At 41.5% G+C, this 16,990-nt stretch overlaps 1 protein-coding gene across 1 annotated transcript in view; it reads right to left on the reverse strand.

Moving 5' to 3' along the window:
- The window catches only part of LOC136250837 (uncharacterized), a 134,243-nt gene that overhangs the window by 103,974 nt on the left and 13,279 nt on the right, over positions 1-16,990 (reverse strand). Inside the window, exons 4-5 of the mRNA XM_066043162.1 lie at positions 16,607-16,792; positions 16,272-16,460 (exon numbers count right to left, since the gene is read on the reverse strand). Coding sequence (XP_065899234.1) covers positions 16,272-16,460; positions 16,607-16,792 — 375 coding nt within the window. The remainder of the gene's footprint in view (positions 1-16,271; positions 16,461-16,606; positions 16,793-16,990) is intronic.

Below are 16,990 nucleotides of genomic sequence, written 5' to 3' on the forward strand. Positions count from 1 at the left end.
TACAGAGATGCGCCTTTATACCCCCCTTCTGTGTGCCAAATTTCAAGGCGATCGGATATGGCGTTCGCGTTTTATAGCAGTTTTTGTAAGTGTGTGAAAAGAGGAAGAAAAATAAGAAGAAAAAAAAACGAAGAAACTAAGCCAATTTTTGAAGTTGCATATCTCGGGGACCCTTGAAGCGATTTCGCTCAAATTTGGAATGTGGAGTACTGAAGGTGGAGGGAGTGTCCACAGCAACAATCGTCTTGTTTCATCAAGGCAGCACAGAGCTACGGAGGTGCGAAAATTGCGTTTTATTTCTTCCTGTCAATATACTCACGGGTGTTACGCGCCGGCTTCTTGGGCCGCACGACACACTACCGTGTGTCTTGATTCTAATAGAACGGTTAATAACCCTAATAGAACAATCAGGCAGCTGACTGTTCTATTAGAGTATATATCAATCTTTTCTGTCACATGCATTTTAAAGAGAAAAGATGTGCTTCATCTACTTATTGTGTGTCCATAACGGCAAATTTACTAGCAAAATATGGGAAATGAGGTATAAAGCTTGAGCATAATTTGAGCATAATTTGAGTATAAAAAGTGAAAATTTTGAGCAATGCGGCATAGCATAATAGGTAAAATTTTGAGTATAATAGGCGGGTCCCTACTGCAGAAAAAGACAAATAAAATAACTACAAAGCTGGCCACAGGCTGGCTTTGGAGTATACAAATACAAAAGGAAGTGATATTTATACAAAAACAACCAAGCTGTGAAAAAAGGGAGCAGCCTCCAAAAAAGCCAGGGTGAAAAAAGATGTGAAATCCAAGGTAGTAGACAAGAAATGGCTGTGATGGTAGGTTAATGGCAAAAATTTTAATAGCAAAATTTAGGTGAATTTGGTACTATAACCGATACGTTGCTGCATATACAATAATGTACTATTAACTATTGTATGTTGTGTATGCATATTATATAGACTAATCACTGCGCCAGTTCCACACCACTGAACTGGCACATACCGGCAGTCTCTAAGTACAAGGGACCACATTGGCTTGATTGGGATCATTTGCCAGTTGTTCCTTCACCACCTAGTTCTGCCTTCACCACTGAGTTCTGCATTGCCCACTTCATGATGGAGTCATCTTCAGAGACATGCCACACCTACTATTGTAAAGAGATCCACACTGATTTTGATTCAGACTACAGGTGGTTTGTTGGCTGGTGTCTCTTTGTTTTACAAGTGTTTAGTCCTGTTTCCAGGTGGCACAGTGAATCCCAAATTGCTGCAAAGCAACTTCATCCTTCACCTGGCTTACTAATAGAATAATTTTCCACCATGGGTGTTGCCAATAATACATTGTTGCATACACTATACTAGTGTATCTCCAGTACACCCCGTATGTCATCTGTGGCTCAGTATGTTATAAATACACATATATCGTGTAGACATCAGTGTGACATTGCACCAGCACTTAGCTACCAGTGGCCTTTAGTCTGTACCATATTGCATTTATTTGGGATCATAATGTTATGCTGATTGTGCTGGTCTTAACCACCTTGTCATGCATAGCCTCACTTTTTGACTGAGTCATGGCAGGTGCCATCAAACTAATGTATAGCATCTTCAAAATATAGACTAAGATTTGCAAAGATTTAGTGGTAAAAGCTATACGAGATCCAACTGCATTGCGGAACCCTTGCAACTTACACAAAAAACAAGTGACTTAGTGGTATTAATTGATTTATTTGTATTGTATGTGTCAGATGTCTCTGAAGGTAGTCCCACTGAAACTTAATAGTTGAATCCCTGAATCATTTAGATTCCGAATCCTGTACACATTTTTGTGAACTTTCGCGGACCCTTGGTAAGTTGCATTTTACTTGTTTTAGTATTGTGATTTTCTGATGCCAGTTAACTCCCTTACCTGTGTATGCATGCATATCATTTCCACTGACACACACACTGCTCTCTGAGTCCTGGAAATGGCATTGTTTATAGATGCTCTATGGGTAGGTTGTCATGCTGGTGTATGTACTTGGTTGTATGTGACCCAGTCCTAGTAATAACTATACAACCAAGTACTATGAATAATACAAAATGCGGTTAAAATTACAGCATAAATAAATAAATAATTAATGTTTGAGGAAACTACGAGGCCTAGAGACATAAACTAACCGAGGATTGATTCGTCTGTGAAGGAAGGCATAACCATATAATCGTTGCACCTGTTCGTGCTGATGACTGCAATTCTATATAACACCCAGTACCACACCCATGCTTTAATTTCAGATTGTGTGAAGGAGAAGCAGGGAAGATTAGTAAACAGGCACGAGTGATTGCAGGAAGCCAGAGGCCACTTACGTATAATCAACAAGATTACAAGTATGTTTAGGTGGCACATTGAGTTCCAAGTCACCATGCCAGGTGCTAGTGGACACGTTACCGGGATTAAGAGTATGTTAACATGATTGTTGTGTACTTGTATTACTTTGTATACTTCTGTTCATCCTTTACCTGGCTTGCTAGCTGAATTATTTCCATCTCCAGTGTTCAGTGCCAATAACAATTCTATGGTATAAACTGCATCTCCTGCATGTTTGTACAGTATTGTGTTGTACATCATTATGCCATTGCCACATCATTAATGTACCAGCACTCAGCTACTAGTGGTTTTGCATTGGGCCTAGCAAGATATTGCTGGAGAACGTTAATGCCGGCACAGTTTTCAGTTAATAAGTATGTGTGTGAAAATACAAAGCTCTCAACCTGAAGTCTTTTAGTGCCAGGAGTGAGATCACTTTGTCAAAGAAGCACAACACCTCTAACAACCAGACATTTTCCTGGATACTCTGTGCTTTGTTGTTTCACTATTACGTTCTGCTGTACTGGCTATTTGTGGGAGCAGAAAGCTACAGTCAACAGAGCTCCCTGCTGTCTCCACTGAGCTGTGTTAGTGGAAAGCCGTATTCTTGTTGATTAGAACAATTGTGGCTTTGTTTGTTTGCTTCATTTCATTTTAATTTATGTTTTGTCATCACCACGCATTATTTTATTTTGAGACAAAAACTGTAAACATTGCTGTAATTATATCCCATACAATGTAGCAAACACTACATGTGCCCTTAGGCTGATAATTGCTGTATGGTCGTGCTTGCTGCTGTTTATTTACCTACATATTGTAAACTATATTATTGTGTCTATACATAGTTACAGTCTGCAATGCTACCGCACAATGGAATTGTACCTTTTCTTGGTGGCATATCCTTTATTTTCTGGTATTGGATTTGTATCCTATTGAAGGTACTGCCATCTTTCACAGTGATCAGCTGCACGCAGCCGTTTGTTCTCCAAAATTTAATTTCATCTTGTAGTGTATCATGTTATCCTTTTAGGACATATGGCCCAGCTCATATTAAAAAAAAACTCAGATAACAGTTTCTAGTGAAATACCCTGCTTCTTTTATCATTGAGGTCTGTTTTTGGAAACTTCAGCAGCCATGCATGTCTTAATCCAGAACTCTGATTCATCCTCATTAAACATTATAATTTTAGGACTGTTTAATTGTATAAGCTTCATTGCTTGCAGGCATGAAATTCTATACCGTAGATATGAGAGCATGCACTTGCACCTCAATTGCAACTTGTGAGAATATCATGCAGGAGGGGCAGTGACAATGCATTATGTGGTCTTCCATGGTCGGGTATTCAATACAACGTAATAGTAGCAGACCCTCACAATTGTAATTGCATGCATCATTTAAGTTTACTGTATGTGCATCTTTTCCATCCACACATTCTATGCTGGTCGTGCATTGTTGTATTTGCCCCATTTGTATAATGTCCCATTGGTGGTTGTACTTGGTTGTATGTGCCCCAGGCCTAGTAATAATAATAGTATCATTACGGACTTAAACAACATGAAATAAAGTGCTATTGCAGTAATAAGGTGTTGACTTAGGAAAGATCTTGAAGATAATTAAGTGACAGGAATGTCCTAAAACTGTTGATACTCCTCTTTGCACATGCATAATATCAATTCACCTTAGTAAATTTAAGTTAACAGAACAGGCACTATGGGAGGACATAAGGCAGACTTGTGCAAGCAGGCCTACGTACCTGGAATGTGCTAATGAAGCATTGCACCACCTCTCTGCATGTCATAGGATAGCGGTTTCACACAATGAGTTGAAGACCCTGCCAATTCAGCAACCTGTATTGGCACTCAGTGTTTTGATTTGAGTGTTCAACAAGTCATCCTGTGATTCCCAGTTGCAGCGTAGCTATCAGCAAGTCCTGTGTATCAGCAAGTCCTGTGTATCCGCAAGTAAACTACGCACGTATCAAGCCTTAGACTAACCAGCTATCATGTCAAAGACTACTCGCACACCCTCTAACGATGGGATAACTGATGTAACACAATGCACAATTCAACAGCTTACTTGCCTACCCGCAGAAGTCCTCTGCCTTCATTTATCTTCGCACAATCTCGGGACGAAAGCTGTGATGGCTCGTCGTCTTTACAACGGTATTCATCCACCACCGTCAAGTGACGTAACACCAGTTAGCATAGCCACAACAGCCACTCAACCAGGATTGTCGTCGCCATCATCTACAAGTGCCACTGGTACATCGACATTACAAGCTACTCTATCGTTACTCCTGCCCCCTCAGCCATCCATCTCAGCAAACATTTCACCGTTAAACCTGCCTCCTGATTTGCAAGCCCAGCTATCGTCACTGATGGCCCAGTTCCTGCAGAATGCCACACCAACTACTAGTGCTCCAGTTACCAGTGAATCGACAGACAACCTTTCGCCAGCCTCGACCATTAACACTCCTCGCCACCTGCCGATGACAATAGTTCACACCCCATTACTGCCATCATTGACGATGGCCTGCGCTCCACTACAGCTGCCAGCAACGGTCACCCATGCCCAGTTACAGCCAACAATGATAGTCCATACCCAGCTACAGCCAATGACAATCGTCCACGTCCCCCTGCAACTACTGGCAACAATTGCCCATACCCAGCTACAGTCGACGGTTGTTCACGCCCCTCAGCAGCTACCTACAGCAATTTCCCACGCCCCACTGCAGCAGACGATGATTGCCAGCTCTTCCTTCCCGGCAAATTATGCAACTCCTACCCTACCAGCCCATCAGTCACTCGAGATTATCATGCCACCAGTGCCGACTCAATTAAGGCAGAGGATCTAACAAGGTGAGTTCATTGATTTTAGTATGTTATTACATAAGGCCACGTTCCCTGGTGCTATGGCTGACTCCTCCCCATCCTCACAATGGCCCATCAAGCTAATATCTTCCTTTGCAATGTGGATGGAGGCCTGGAACCTGTACCTCTCTGTAATAGCTAACCATAACCCTAGCAGAACGCTACAAATATTACCTTACCAGTATGACATCTGCACTGCAAAACAAGTTTTTATCACTTAATGCCTGGCTTCAATATGATGCAAAATTCTGTACCCTAGCAGCTGCCCACCCTTCTCTCCGCTGGAATCAAAAATATCAAGACTTCTGGATGAATGCTCATACTGCCAGCAGCAATGAGCAACATTGTTGGCCTTGCCCATATTGCAGATCAACAAGCCATTACCCAGAAAATTGTCCGAAGTCACCCTTTCGTGAGAGCGAACCATCTCATAAACCTCCCAATACCCAATCACCCACTCATCACACACAACCAATTTGTGGGGAGTACAATCAGGGATGCTGCACAAGACATACATGCAAATATCGCCACATTTTCCTATCATGCAAAGGTGATCACCCCCGGTCCAAATGTCCTAGAAACCGTGGCAGATTCCCTAGGTGAATCTCACCTAGCTCCCCAACAATCACTCATTTTTGAGTGTGATACCGTCAACGACAGACAACTGCAAATGTTCAGCAGGCCAATGCACAACCCTGCACAACACCAAATATACAATGGTCCAGAGCTGGATCAGATCAGCAGCAATCTGCACCACCAACCTATCATTCTTGATACTGCAATCGCCAATAAATGCCAGGCAGGTTGAATCTTAGGTCCTTTTGCACACCCCCCACTCCCTCATTTCCATTCCTCTGGCCTTGGCAAACATGACAGTGGCTGGCATACAATATGCCATCTATCTGCCCCCGCAACCATAGTATTAACGACTACATTGATCCTAGCTTATTTAGTCTCACCTACTGCAGCATAGATGATGCATATAGAATTATAAACTTTATTGGCCCGAGAGCTCTAATGAGCAAAATAGACCTGAAAAATGCCTTCCGCTTAATCCCTGTCCACCCCCATGACTGGAATCTGCTGGGGATGCAATGGAAAGGGATGTTCTACATAGACACTTTTTTACCATTTGGCCTATGTTCAGCACCATTCCTGCTTAACTAGTTTTCAAATGCACTGCACTGGATTCTGCAACAGAATTATGCTATCCGCCATCTCTTGCACTACCTCGATGATTTTTTCACAGCAGGTGCACCTGCCTCCCAGGAATGCGCCAACAATCTCTCCACAATGCTTACAGTATGTAACAACCTCAATGCACCTGTGAAACCTTCAAAGATAGAAGGACCCACCACACACCTCACATTCTCGTGAATCATAATCGACACCACAACAATGATTATCAGCATTTCCGAAGAGCGTAAACAGGACCTAATCCACTTGCTGCAATCTCTGCTGCACAAGTCACTATGTGATGATGAGAAATACACAAAACGAGAATTTCTATCCATCATTAGTAAACTATCATTCGCATGTAAGGTAATACCAGCTGGCAGAATCTTCTTACGTAGGCTCATTGACAAGAGCTGCTCAGTGTCCCGCCTCCACCATCATGTCACCTTAACAAAATAAGCTAACCTGGATATATACTGGTGGCTTAAATTCTTGCCACAGTGGTCTGGAACCTCTCATATTCTTAGAACAGAATGGACAGCATCACCATCAATGGAACTATTCACTGATGCCTCGGGTTCACATGGCTGGGGTGCCTTTTGGGCAGGCTGATGGATTCAGGCACAGTGGCCAGCTGAGCACTCTCACAAGACCTTCACCTGGAAGGAGCTATATGCCATTACAACAGCAGTTAACACCCGGGGCCACATGTGCGAATGCAAAAAAGTGCTCTTCCACTGTGACAATGAAGCTGTTTGTGCAATATGGCATAAGGGGTCAACCAAGCAGCAAGAGGTCATGGCCTTAGTATGTATGTTGTATTTTTGTGCAGCTCAATTTAACATACATGTGTTAATCACACACATTGCTGGTACCAGAAATGACATTGCTGATTCCCTCTCTCGTTTACAGATGAGACGCTTCAGGCAGCTGGCCCCACATGCAGCCATTCTACCAGATGTCATCCCTGCATGGCCAACCCAGTTTTGGATGCAATGCTCATTCAATATCAGTCCTTAGGTGTCGCCCCCTCTACCCAACGCATATATCAAGCAGGTGTCAGATCATACCTACAATTTTGTAACAGCCACAACATTGTTCCCTTCCCTGCCTCCCCCTAACATTACATTGCTTCTGTTCATACATTACACAACGCATTTCACACAAAACAATTAAAATCTACCTATCTGGTATCAGGTTAGAACATCTGGAACGTGGCCATACTGATCCAACAAATGATCCCCCCTTGCACCTTCTATGCAAAGGCATCAAATGGTGTCAGGGAGACACCTCCAGGCAGCGTCTCCCTATTACAATCAACATTTTTTTAAAATGACCAAGACCCAACTACATGACAGCAGTACTCATTCTATCATTGAAAAGCGATTACTCTGGTCTGCATTCACACTGGGTTTCTCAGAGCAAGTGAGCTTACTTCAAACAGTCTCTTGTGGTCAGATGTGCAACTCACACCATCCACAATCACTGTAAGACAGATCAAGACACACGGAAGTGTGTCGTGCGGCCCAAGAAGCCGGCGCACCACACCCGTGAGTATATTTACAGGAAGAACGAAAACGTCATTTTCACACCTTTGTATCTCGGTGATCACTTATCTGATTGGAACCAAATTTGCTACACAGTTGCCCGCCAGCCAAGGGAGTCTACATTCCAAATCTGAAGGAAATCGCTCCAGCCATTTCCGAGATACGAGCTGCCAAAGTTTCGTTTTTTTTCTTCATATTTTTTTTTCTTCTTCGTCTTTTCGCACACTTGCAAAAATTGCTATAACAAGCAAACGCATACTCCGATCGCCTTGAAATTTCGCACACAGAAAGGGAGTCCAAAGGCAAATCCTAGCATCAAATTTGGTACAAATCCGATGAGTGGTTCAGGAGTTATGACCGATTATTCGCGTAAAACAAGATCGATTTGTTGTCACGCCTACAGGGTAAACCGCTTCATGGAATGAGTTGAAAATTGCTATGTAGATGGAGTAACCATCGTAGGAGTGCCTTTTGGTGGTTTCAAAGGAATCGAGATAAAGACCACGGAGATATGACACAAAACCCAACCTGTGTCACAATTACGCGATCGATTTTTATGAGTAAAAAAGTATTAGTTTTCACGCCTACTAGGCAAACCGCTTAGAACAATGAGCTGAAAATCGGTGTATAGCTGGAACAATCTTCATAGAAAGTCCTTGCAGTAGTACAGAAGAATCGGATTACAAACCACTGAGTTATGATTCGAAAGCCAACTCCGTGTAGCAAATGCGAGATCAAGATACTCTAATAGAACAGTCACCCTAATAGAGCATTCGGCTAATTTATTTACTCCATTATAGAATTTTATTACATCACAAGTTATTCTGTAGGGAGTTCAGCTGCAAACAGTTAATCTTATAGACAGTTCAGCAAGAAGACAGTCACCATGTGGAGAGTTAAGCAAATATATCACTATAGAGATTCAGAACATTACAAGTCACACTGAAGAAAGTTCAGCTGTAAACAAGTCATGCACTGTGTAGAGAATTCAGCTACAATTAAGTCACTCTCTAGAGAATTCAGTTACACAGAATTCAGCTATACACAAGTCACTGTGGAGAGAGTTCAGCTACAAACAAATTACCCTTTAGAGTGATCAGCTACAAACAAAACACTTTGCAGGGTGTTCAGCTGCAACAAATCAACCTTTAGAGCGATCAGCAATGAACAAATCAACACAAATCTACCTGTAGAGAGATAAGCTAGAAACAGATCACCCTGTAGAGAGTTCAGCTAAAACAAATCAATCTACAGAGAGATCAGCTACGTACAAATCACCTTATAGATAGTTCAGCTACAAACAAATTACCTTGTAGAGAGATCAGCTTCAAACAAATCACCCTGCAGAGAGAATAGCTACACACATATCAACTTGTATAGAGATCAGCTACAAACAAATCACCCTGTAGAGAGATCAGCTACAAACTAGACACAAAGTAAGGAGTTCAGCTACAAGCAAATTACCCTGTAGAGAGTTCATCTACAAACAAATCAACCTGTAGAGCAATCAGCTAGAAACAAATCACCCTGAAGAGAGGTCAGCTACAAAAAATCACCCTGTAGAGAGATCAGCTAGAAACAAATCACCCTGAAGAGAGGTCAGCTACAAAAAAATCACCCTGTAGAGAGATCAGCTACAAACAAATTGCCCTGTAGAGAGATCGGCTACAAACAAATCAACCTGCAGAGAAATCAGCTACACACAAATCAACTTGTAGAGAGTTCAGCTACAAACAAATTACCCTGTAGAGAGATCGGCTACAAACAAATCAGCCTGTAGAGAGTTCAGCTAAAACAAATCAACCTGCAGAGAGATCAACTACAAACAATTCACCTTATAGAGAGTTCAGCTACAAACAAATTACCCTATAGAGAGATCGGCTACAAACAAATCAACCTGCAGAGAGATCAGCTACACACAAATCAACTTGTAGAGAGATCAGCTACAAACAAATCACCCTGTAGAGAAATCAGCTAGAAACTACACACGATGTAAGGAGTTCAGCTACAAATAAATCACCCTGTAGAGAGTTCAGCAAAAACAAATCAACATGCAGAGAGATCAGCTACAAACAAATCACCTTTTAGACAGTTCAGCTACAAACAAATTACCTTGTACAGAGATCGGCTACAAACAAATCAACCTGCAGAGAGATCAGCTACACACAATTCAACTTGTAGAGAGATCAGCTAGAAACTAGACACAATGTAAGGAGTTCAGCTACAAGCAAATCACCCTGTAGAGAGTTCAGCTACAAACAAACCAACCTGTAGAGCGATCAGCTAGAAACAAATTACCCTGAAGATAGGTCAGCTACAAAAAATCACCTTGTAGAGAGATCAACTACAAACAAAACATTTTGCAGAGATTTCAGCTACAAACAAATCAACCTTTAGAGCGATCAGCAACAAACAAATCAACCAGTAGAGAGATCATCTAGAAACAAATCCACCTGCAGAGTGGTCAGCTACAAACAAATCAGCTTGTAGAGAGATCAGTTACACACAAATCAACCTGTACAGAGATAAGCTAAAAACAAATCAGAGTTCAGCTAAAACAAATCAATCTACAGAGAGATTAGCTACATACAAATCACCTTATAGATAGTTCAGCTACAAACAAATTACCTTGTAGAGAGATCGGCTACAAACAAATCACCCTGCAGAGAGATCAGCTACACAAAAATCAACTTGTATAGAGATCAACTACAAACAAATCACCCTGTAGAGAGATCAGCTACAAACTAGACACAAAGTAAGGAGTTCAGCTACAAGCAAGTTACCCTGTAGAGAGTTCATCTACAAGCAAATCAACCTGCAGAGCAATCAGCTAGAAACAAATCACCCTGAAGAGAGGTCAGCTACAAAAAATCACCCTGTAGAGAGATCAGCTAGAAACAAATCACCCTGAAGAGAGGTCAGCTACAAAAAAATCACCCTGTAGAGAGATCAGCTAGAAACAAATCACCCTGAAGAGAGGTCAGCTACAAACAAAACACTTTGCAGAGAATTCAGCCACAAACAAATCAGCTTGTAGAGAGATCAGTTACACACAAATCAACCTGCAGTGAGATCACCTACAAAAAAGCACCTTGTACAGAGTTCAGCTACAAACAAATTACCCTGTAGAGAGATCGGTTACAAGCAAATCAACCTGTAGAAAGATCAGCTACACACAAATCAACTTGTAGAGAGATCAGTTACAAGCAAATCACCCTGTAGAGAGATCAGCTAGAAACTACACACAATGTAAGGAGTTCAGCTACAAGTAAATCACCCTGTAGAGAGTTCAGCTAAAACAAATCAACCTGCAGAGAGATCAGCTACAAATAAATCACTTTATAGACAGTTCAGCTATAAACAAATTACGTTGTAGAGAGATCGGCTGCAAATTAATCAACCTACAGAGAGATCAGCCACACACAAATCAACTTGTAGAGAGATCAGCTACAAACAAATCACCCTGTAGAGAGATCAGCTAGAAACTAGATACAATGCAAGGAGTTCAGCTACAAGCAAAATCACCCTTTAGTGAGTTCAGCTACAAACAAATCAGCCTGCAGTGAAATCACCCACAAAAACACACTTGTACAGAGTTCAGTTACAAACAAATTACCCTATAGAGAGATCAGGTAGAAGAATTCACCTTGTAGAGAGTTCAGCAACAAAGAAACCACCATGTAGAGAGTTCAGCTGCAAACAAATCACCCAGTAGAAAGATCAGCTAGAAGAAGTTACCTTGTAGAGAGTTCAGTTACAAAGAAACCATCATATAGAGAGTTCAGCTACAAAGAAATTACCCCATAGAGAGTTCAGCTAGAAGAAGTCACCTTGTAAAGAGTTCAGCTACAAAGAACCATCATGTACAGAGTTCAGCTACAAAGAAACTACCTGTACAGAATTCAACTACAAACAAATCACCCTGTATAGAGATCAGCTAGAAGAAGTTACCTTGTAGATAGTTCAGCTACAACAATTCACCCTGTAGAAAGATCAGCTAGAATAAGTCACCTTGTAGAGTGTTCAGTTACAAAGAAACCATCATGTAGAGAGTTCAGCTGCAAACAAATCACTCTGTAGAGAGTTCAGCTACAAAGAAACCGCCATGTAGAGAGTTCAGCCTCATACAAACCACCTTGTAGAGAATTCAACTACAACAAATCACCCTGTAGAGAAGAAGTTACCTTGTAGAGAGTTCAGCTACAAAGAAACCATCATGTAGACAGTTCAGCTGCAAACAAATCACCCTGCAGAGAGTTCAGCTACAAAAAAATCACCCTGTAGAGAGTTCAGCTAGACGAAGTTACCTTATAGAGAGTTCAGCTACAAAGAAACCATCATGTAGAGGGTTCGGCTACAAAGACACCACCATGTAGAGAGTTTAGTTGCAAAGAAATCACCTGTAGAGAGTTCAGCTAGAAACAAACTACCCTGTAGAGAGACCAGCTAGAAGAGGTTACCTTGTAGAGAGTTCAGCTACAAAGAAACCATCCTGTATATAGTTCATCTACATTTCAAGTCACCCAGTAGAGAGATCAGCTGCAAAAAAATATCCTGTGGGGCATAATGGGCGTGTAATAAATATATGTATATAATTTGTATAATTACTAATAAAATCAAAAATAATTGAAGTACTAAAATTCTTTTTTAAGTTCTTTTCTTCTTCCTGTAGTAAAGAAAAAAACACATGGGTTAAAAAAGCCCCAAAGCCAGCCATAGGCCGGCTTTGCAGTATACAAATACAAAAAGAAGTGATATCTAATCAAAAACAGCCAAGCTGTAAAAAAAGGTGCGGCCCTTGAAAAGGCCATGGTGAAAAAAGATGTGAAATCCAAGGTGGCGGCCAAGAAATGGCTGTGATGGTAGGTTAATGGTTACATTTTAATAACGACAATTCAGGTGAATTTTGTGCCGCTTGTTCTTGGCACCAAATTCACCTAAATTGTTGTTATTAAAATGTAACCATTAACCTACCATCACAGCCATTTCTTGGCCGCCACCTTGGATTTCACATCTTTTTTCACCATGGCCTTTTCAAGGGCCGCACCTTTTTTTACAGCTTGGCTGTTTTTGATTAGATCCATTTAGACGTGGACAATCCATCACGCTCCAGGAAACATCAACATCTACCTGCCTGGTAAGAGCGATGAATTTGTTTGCCAGGGAGTCAACAGAGAAAAGTGGACTGGTATACTATGGTGGCTGTTTCAACCCTTTCTCTTGGGAGCAACTTACACACCAATTATGCAATCTCCTCCAAAATGCTGGTTACGAACACCGCCTCTATGCCAATCAGTTTCAGAATTGGTGTTGTCACCACTGCTGCTGCAGTAGGTCTCCCTGCTTGGTTGATTAAGGCTATGGGGTGATGGAGTAGTGACGTATATCAGACATACATCCGCTGCCCAACTTCTGTACTCCAGTTGATCCCACAGCTACTTGCCCAGACTGATGCAGTGCAACAACCACCATGGGATCCCCACAGCAACTGAGCCATTAGGTATTCTCAGGCACCCTGAAGTACCACAAGGTCAGTATATCTAAATAAAGTATGCAATGCCATGTTATCACTACAGTCATGTTGCCTTTGCTGTCTGTTCTTATTTTGGCCATATTTTATTACTACAATATCATCAAGGCTGCCATATGGTTGTTATTGCCACTAGATTGTTATTATTGCCATATTGTTATTGCTGCCATATTTGTCATTGCCACCATATTGTTATTGTTGCCATATTTGTTATTGCTGCCATATTGTTATTGCTGCCATTTCATTATTGCTACCCATATCTGTTATTGCCACCATGTTGTTATTGCTGCCATATTTGTTATTGCTAACCATATTTGTTATTGCAGCGAATTGTCATTGCTGCCAAATTTGTTATTGCCGCCATATGGCTATTGCTGCCACATTGTTATTGCTGCCATATTGTAATGCCTGCCATATCATCATTGCTACCGTATGGTCATTGCTGCCATATCGTTATTCCTGCCATATTCTTATAGCTGCAGCATTGAACCATCTCATTAATGCAGTTTATCTTGATACTGCCTCATGTTGACTATTACCATAGGTCACCACATAAATGTCATTGTTTGTTGCATGCTGTACAGTTGCTTCAGGTCATAACTACTGTGGATGCTACAGTGTTGCCTTATGCCGTACAGTTGCTTCATGTTGTACGGTTGCCGCCACTGTGTATGTCACGGTGTTATGGGTTGCCGCAAGCCGTACAGTTGCTTCATGTTGTACAGTTGATTCATGCTGTATAGTTTCTGCCACTGCGTATGACACAGTGTTAAGTGCTGCTGCATGCTGTACAGTTGCTTTATGCTGTACAGTTGCTGCCACTGTGTACGCCACAGTGTTATGTGTTGCAGCATGCCGTACAGTTGCTCCATGTTGTACAGTTGCTGCCACTGTGTATGCCACAGTGTTATGTGTTGCCGCATGCCGTACAGTTGCTTCATGTTGTACAGTTGCTGCTACTGTGTACGCCACAGTGTTATGTGCTGCCGCATGCCATACAGTTGCTCCATGTTGTACAGTTGCTGCTACCATGCATGCTACAGTGTTATGTGTTGCTGCATGTCGTAAAGTTATATATATATATATTATATAGTTATACAACGGCCACGAGTGCTCTGCCTGATATAAACGCACGAGCCTGAGGGCCGTCATGCCCGAAGGCAAGTGCGTTTATACAGGCAGAGCACCAGTGCACGTTGTATAACTGTTATGTACCACTCACCTAATAGGTGGGGAGAGTCTCACAAGACAGCTGTAACACTTATAAAGGCCAGGTTTCTAACATCAATTGTGGGTAACCAAGCTGGATGTTGCAATGACGTTCCCCCTGCAGTACTGCAGCCACCTGAGATATTGAAAGCTAGTGCGCTATGGGTTATATCACTAACCTGCATTCGCTGTTTGACTCTCATCATGTAGTGCTCAGCATGCCGTACAGACTAAGCACCAGACTAATCACCATAGTGATTCTCTCGAGCGAAAAAAAAGCAGCTAAATAGACGGTTTAAGTAAACAATACCTAACTACTAAACGATACTAGTCTAATTCTTACTATTCACACTGGCTAAACTCGAATCTGGTGGCATGACAAAACTGGTTACCACAATCGAACATAAAGGTTAGTATTATTTAGAATATATTTGTTTTATTGAGTCATTGTCGAAGTGGACTACAGTTTAATCTGGGCTAAGATGGCACCAGACTAGTAAGGTGTATAAGTACGTTTATATATGTACACTAGAGTTGTGGCTACCCGCGTTGGCTTTTTTGATCGCCATTGGCTGCTTGTATACATTGTACGTATTGGTGACGTCATGGCCAACAATCAACCTTTACATGTCAGGCTATAAAAGAATTCGAGTGATCTGTGAAGTGTCTTTCCACCTATTAGGTGAGGTGTCGTAGTGGTCTTGGCCACCGGCACTTGTGCTATGCTGCACAAAACCACAGCCAGTGCAATATCTGTATATTGCACTGCGGTCGGTGCATTATAACTTATAATGCACTCGTTGTGGTCTACAAAACCGCAACCAGTGTGTTATAATTCACTCGCTGCGGTCTGCAGCAGTGCAATATACAAATTATAGCACTGGCGGTGCCTTTGAACTGCCCATGCAGAGTGGTACATATATATATATATATACAGCCCCTGTGGCACCACTGCTTTATATTACCACATGCTGTTGAGCAGCTGCTGTTTATGATCACGGCACCCCATTTGACATAGCTGTGCTATATATAATATGGTGGATACGATATAAGGATAGAATCGCCAGGCATTGTTGGGTACCAGCTTCACCCCATACATGATTACTTTATATATGCATGCCAGCTTTAAGAAATTTTAATTTGGGGGAAATTGGATGCAGTAATACTGCTTGATGAATAACCGTAACGCTGATGGGCACAGCCATCTCTCAAGTGCAGTCAAACAAATGCAGGGATCACAGTGACACCCTAACCCCTTTGGTTGAGAGATTTTGCATGCCCCAGTGAAATCCTGGGCTTGCCCAATTTTTCCCCAAATTAACCAATAAGCAAAAGTGTTAGTGCTCTCTGGCTTGCCTGGGATGTTAAATACATACATTTGAGCTGGTATATAGGCTCGACTTACACATGCATTTTGGAAATTGATTAAATTAACTCATACACAGCTGTTTGCAATTGTGAAGTGTTTGCTTTGTCCCCATCAAATCTTCCTTGGTCTACAGTAATATTTTTTGCACAATTGGATCAAACAATTCAATATAAATACATCCTCTATACTCTACATACATACATACAAACATGCTACCCACCTCTACTACAATTTGTCTCACTACCACTCCAGCTTCCATCACTCTGACAGGTCCTAGTGTCACTACCAGTTAGCTCATAACCTGTGTTACATGTGAAACTACAAGTGTCTTCATAGGAAGGAACTCCATCATCTCCCAGTGAACAAGTGATTACTCCATTATTAGAATCAGTAAGTGATGAACAAAGAACTACAAGTTTCAATTTAAAATCACACACACACACACACACACACACACACACACACACACACACACACACACACACACACACACACACACACACACACACACACACACACACACACACACACACACACACACACACACAATGCTACCTCTTCTACATACATCATCACTACCACTCCAGCTCCCGTCACTCTGACAGGCCCAAGTGTCATTACCAGTTAGCTCATAACCAGTGTTACATGTGAAATTACAAGTGTCTTCATAGGAAAGAACTCCATCATCTCCCAGTGAACAAGTGATTGTCCCATTATTAGCATCAATTGATGGACAGGGAACTATTAGTGTAATTTACAAAACAACACTTATGAACTAAATTCTCTGGCTTTGAGGTTCTTTTTACACAAATCATTGTTCTTCTAATCTACAGATACAATGACAATGATATAGGACAAACTAGAGCTCTATCAACACAGAAAACTACCTGCCGATGTGATACTAAAGCCAAAGGATCTATGTTAATACTGATAATTGTG

Source organism: Dysidea avara, chromosome 3, assembly GCF_963678975.1.
Source record: "Dysidea avara chromosome 3, odDysAvar1.4, whole genome shotgun sequence".
Classification (NCBI taxonomy): Eukaryota; Metazoa; Porifera; class Demospongiae; order Dictyoceratida; family Dysideidae; genus Dysidea; species Dysidea avara.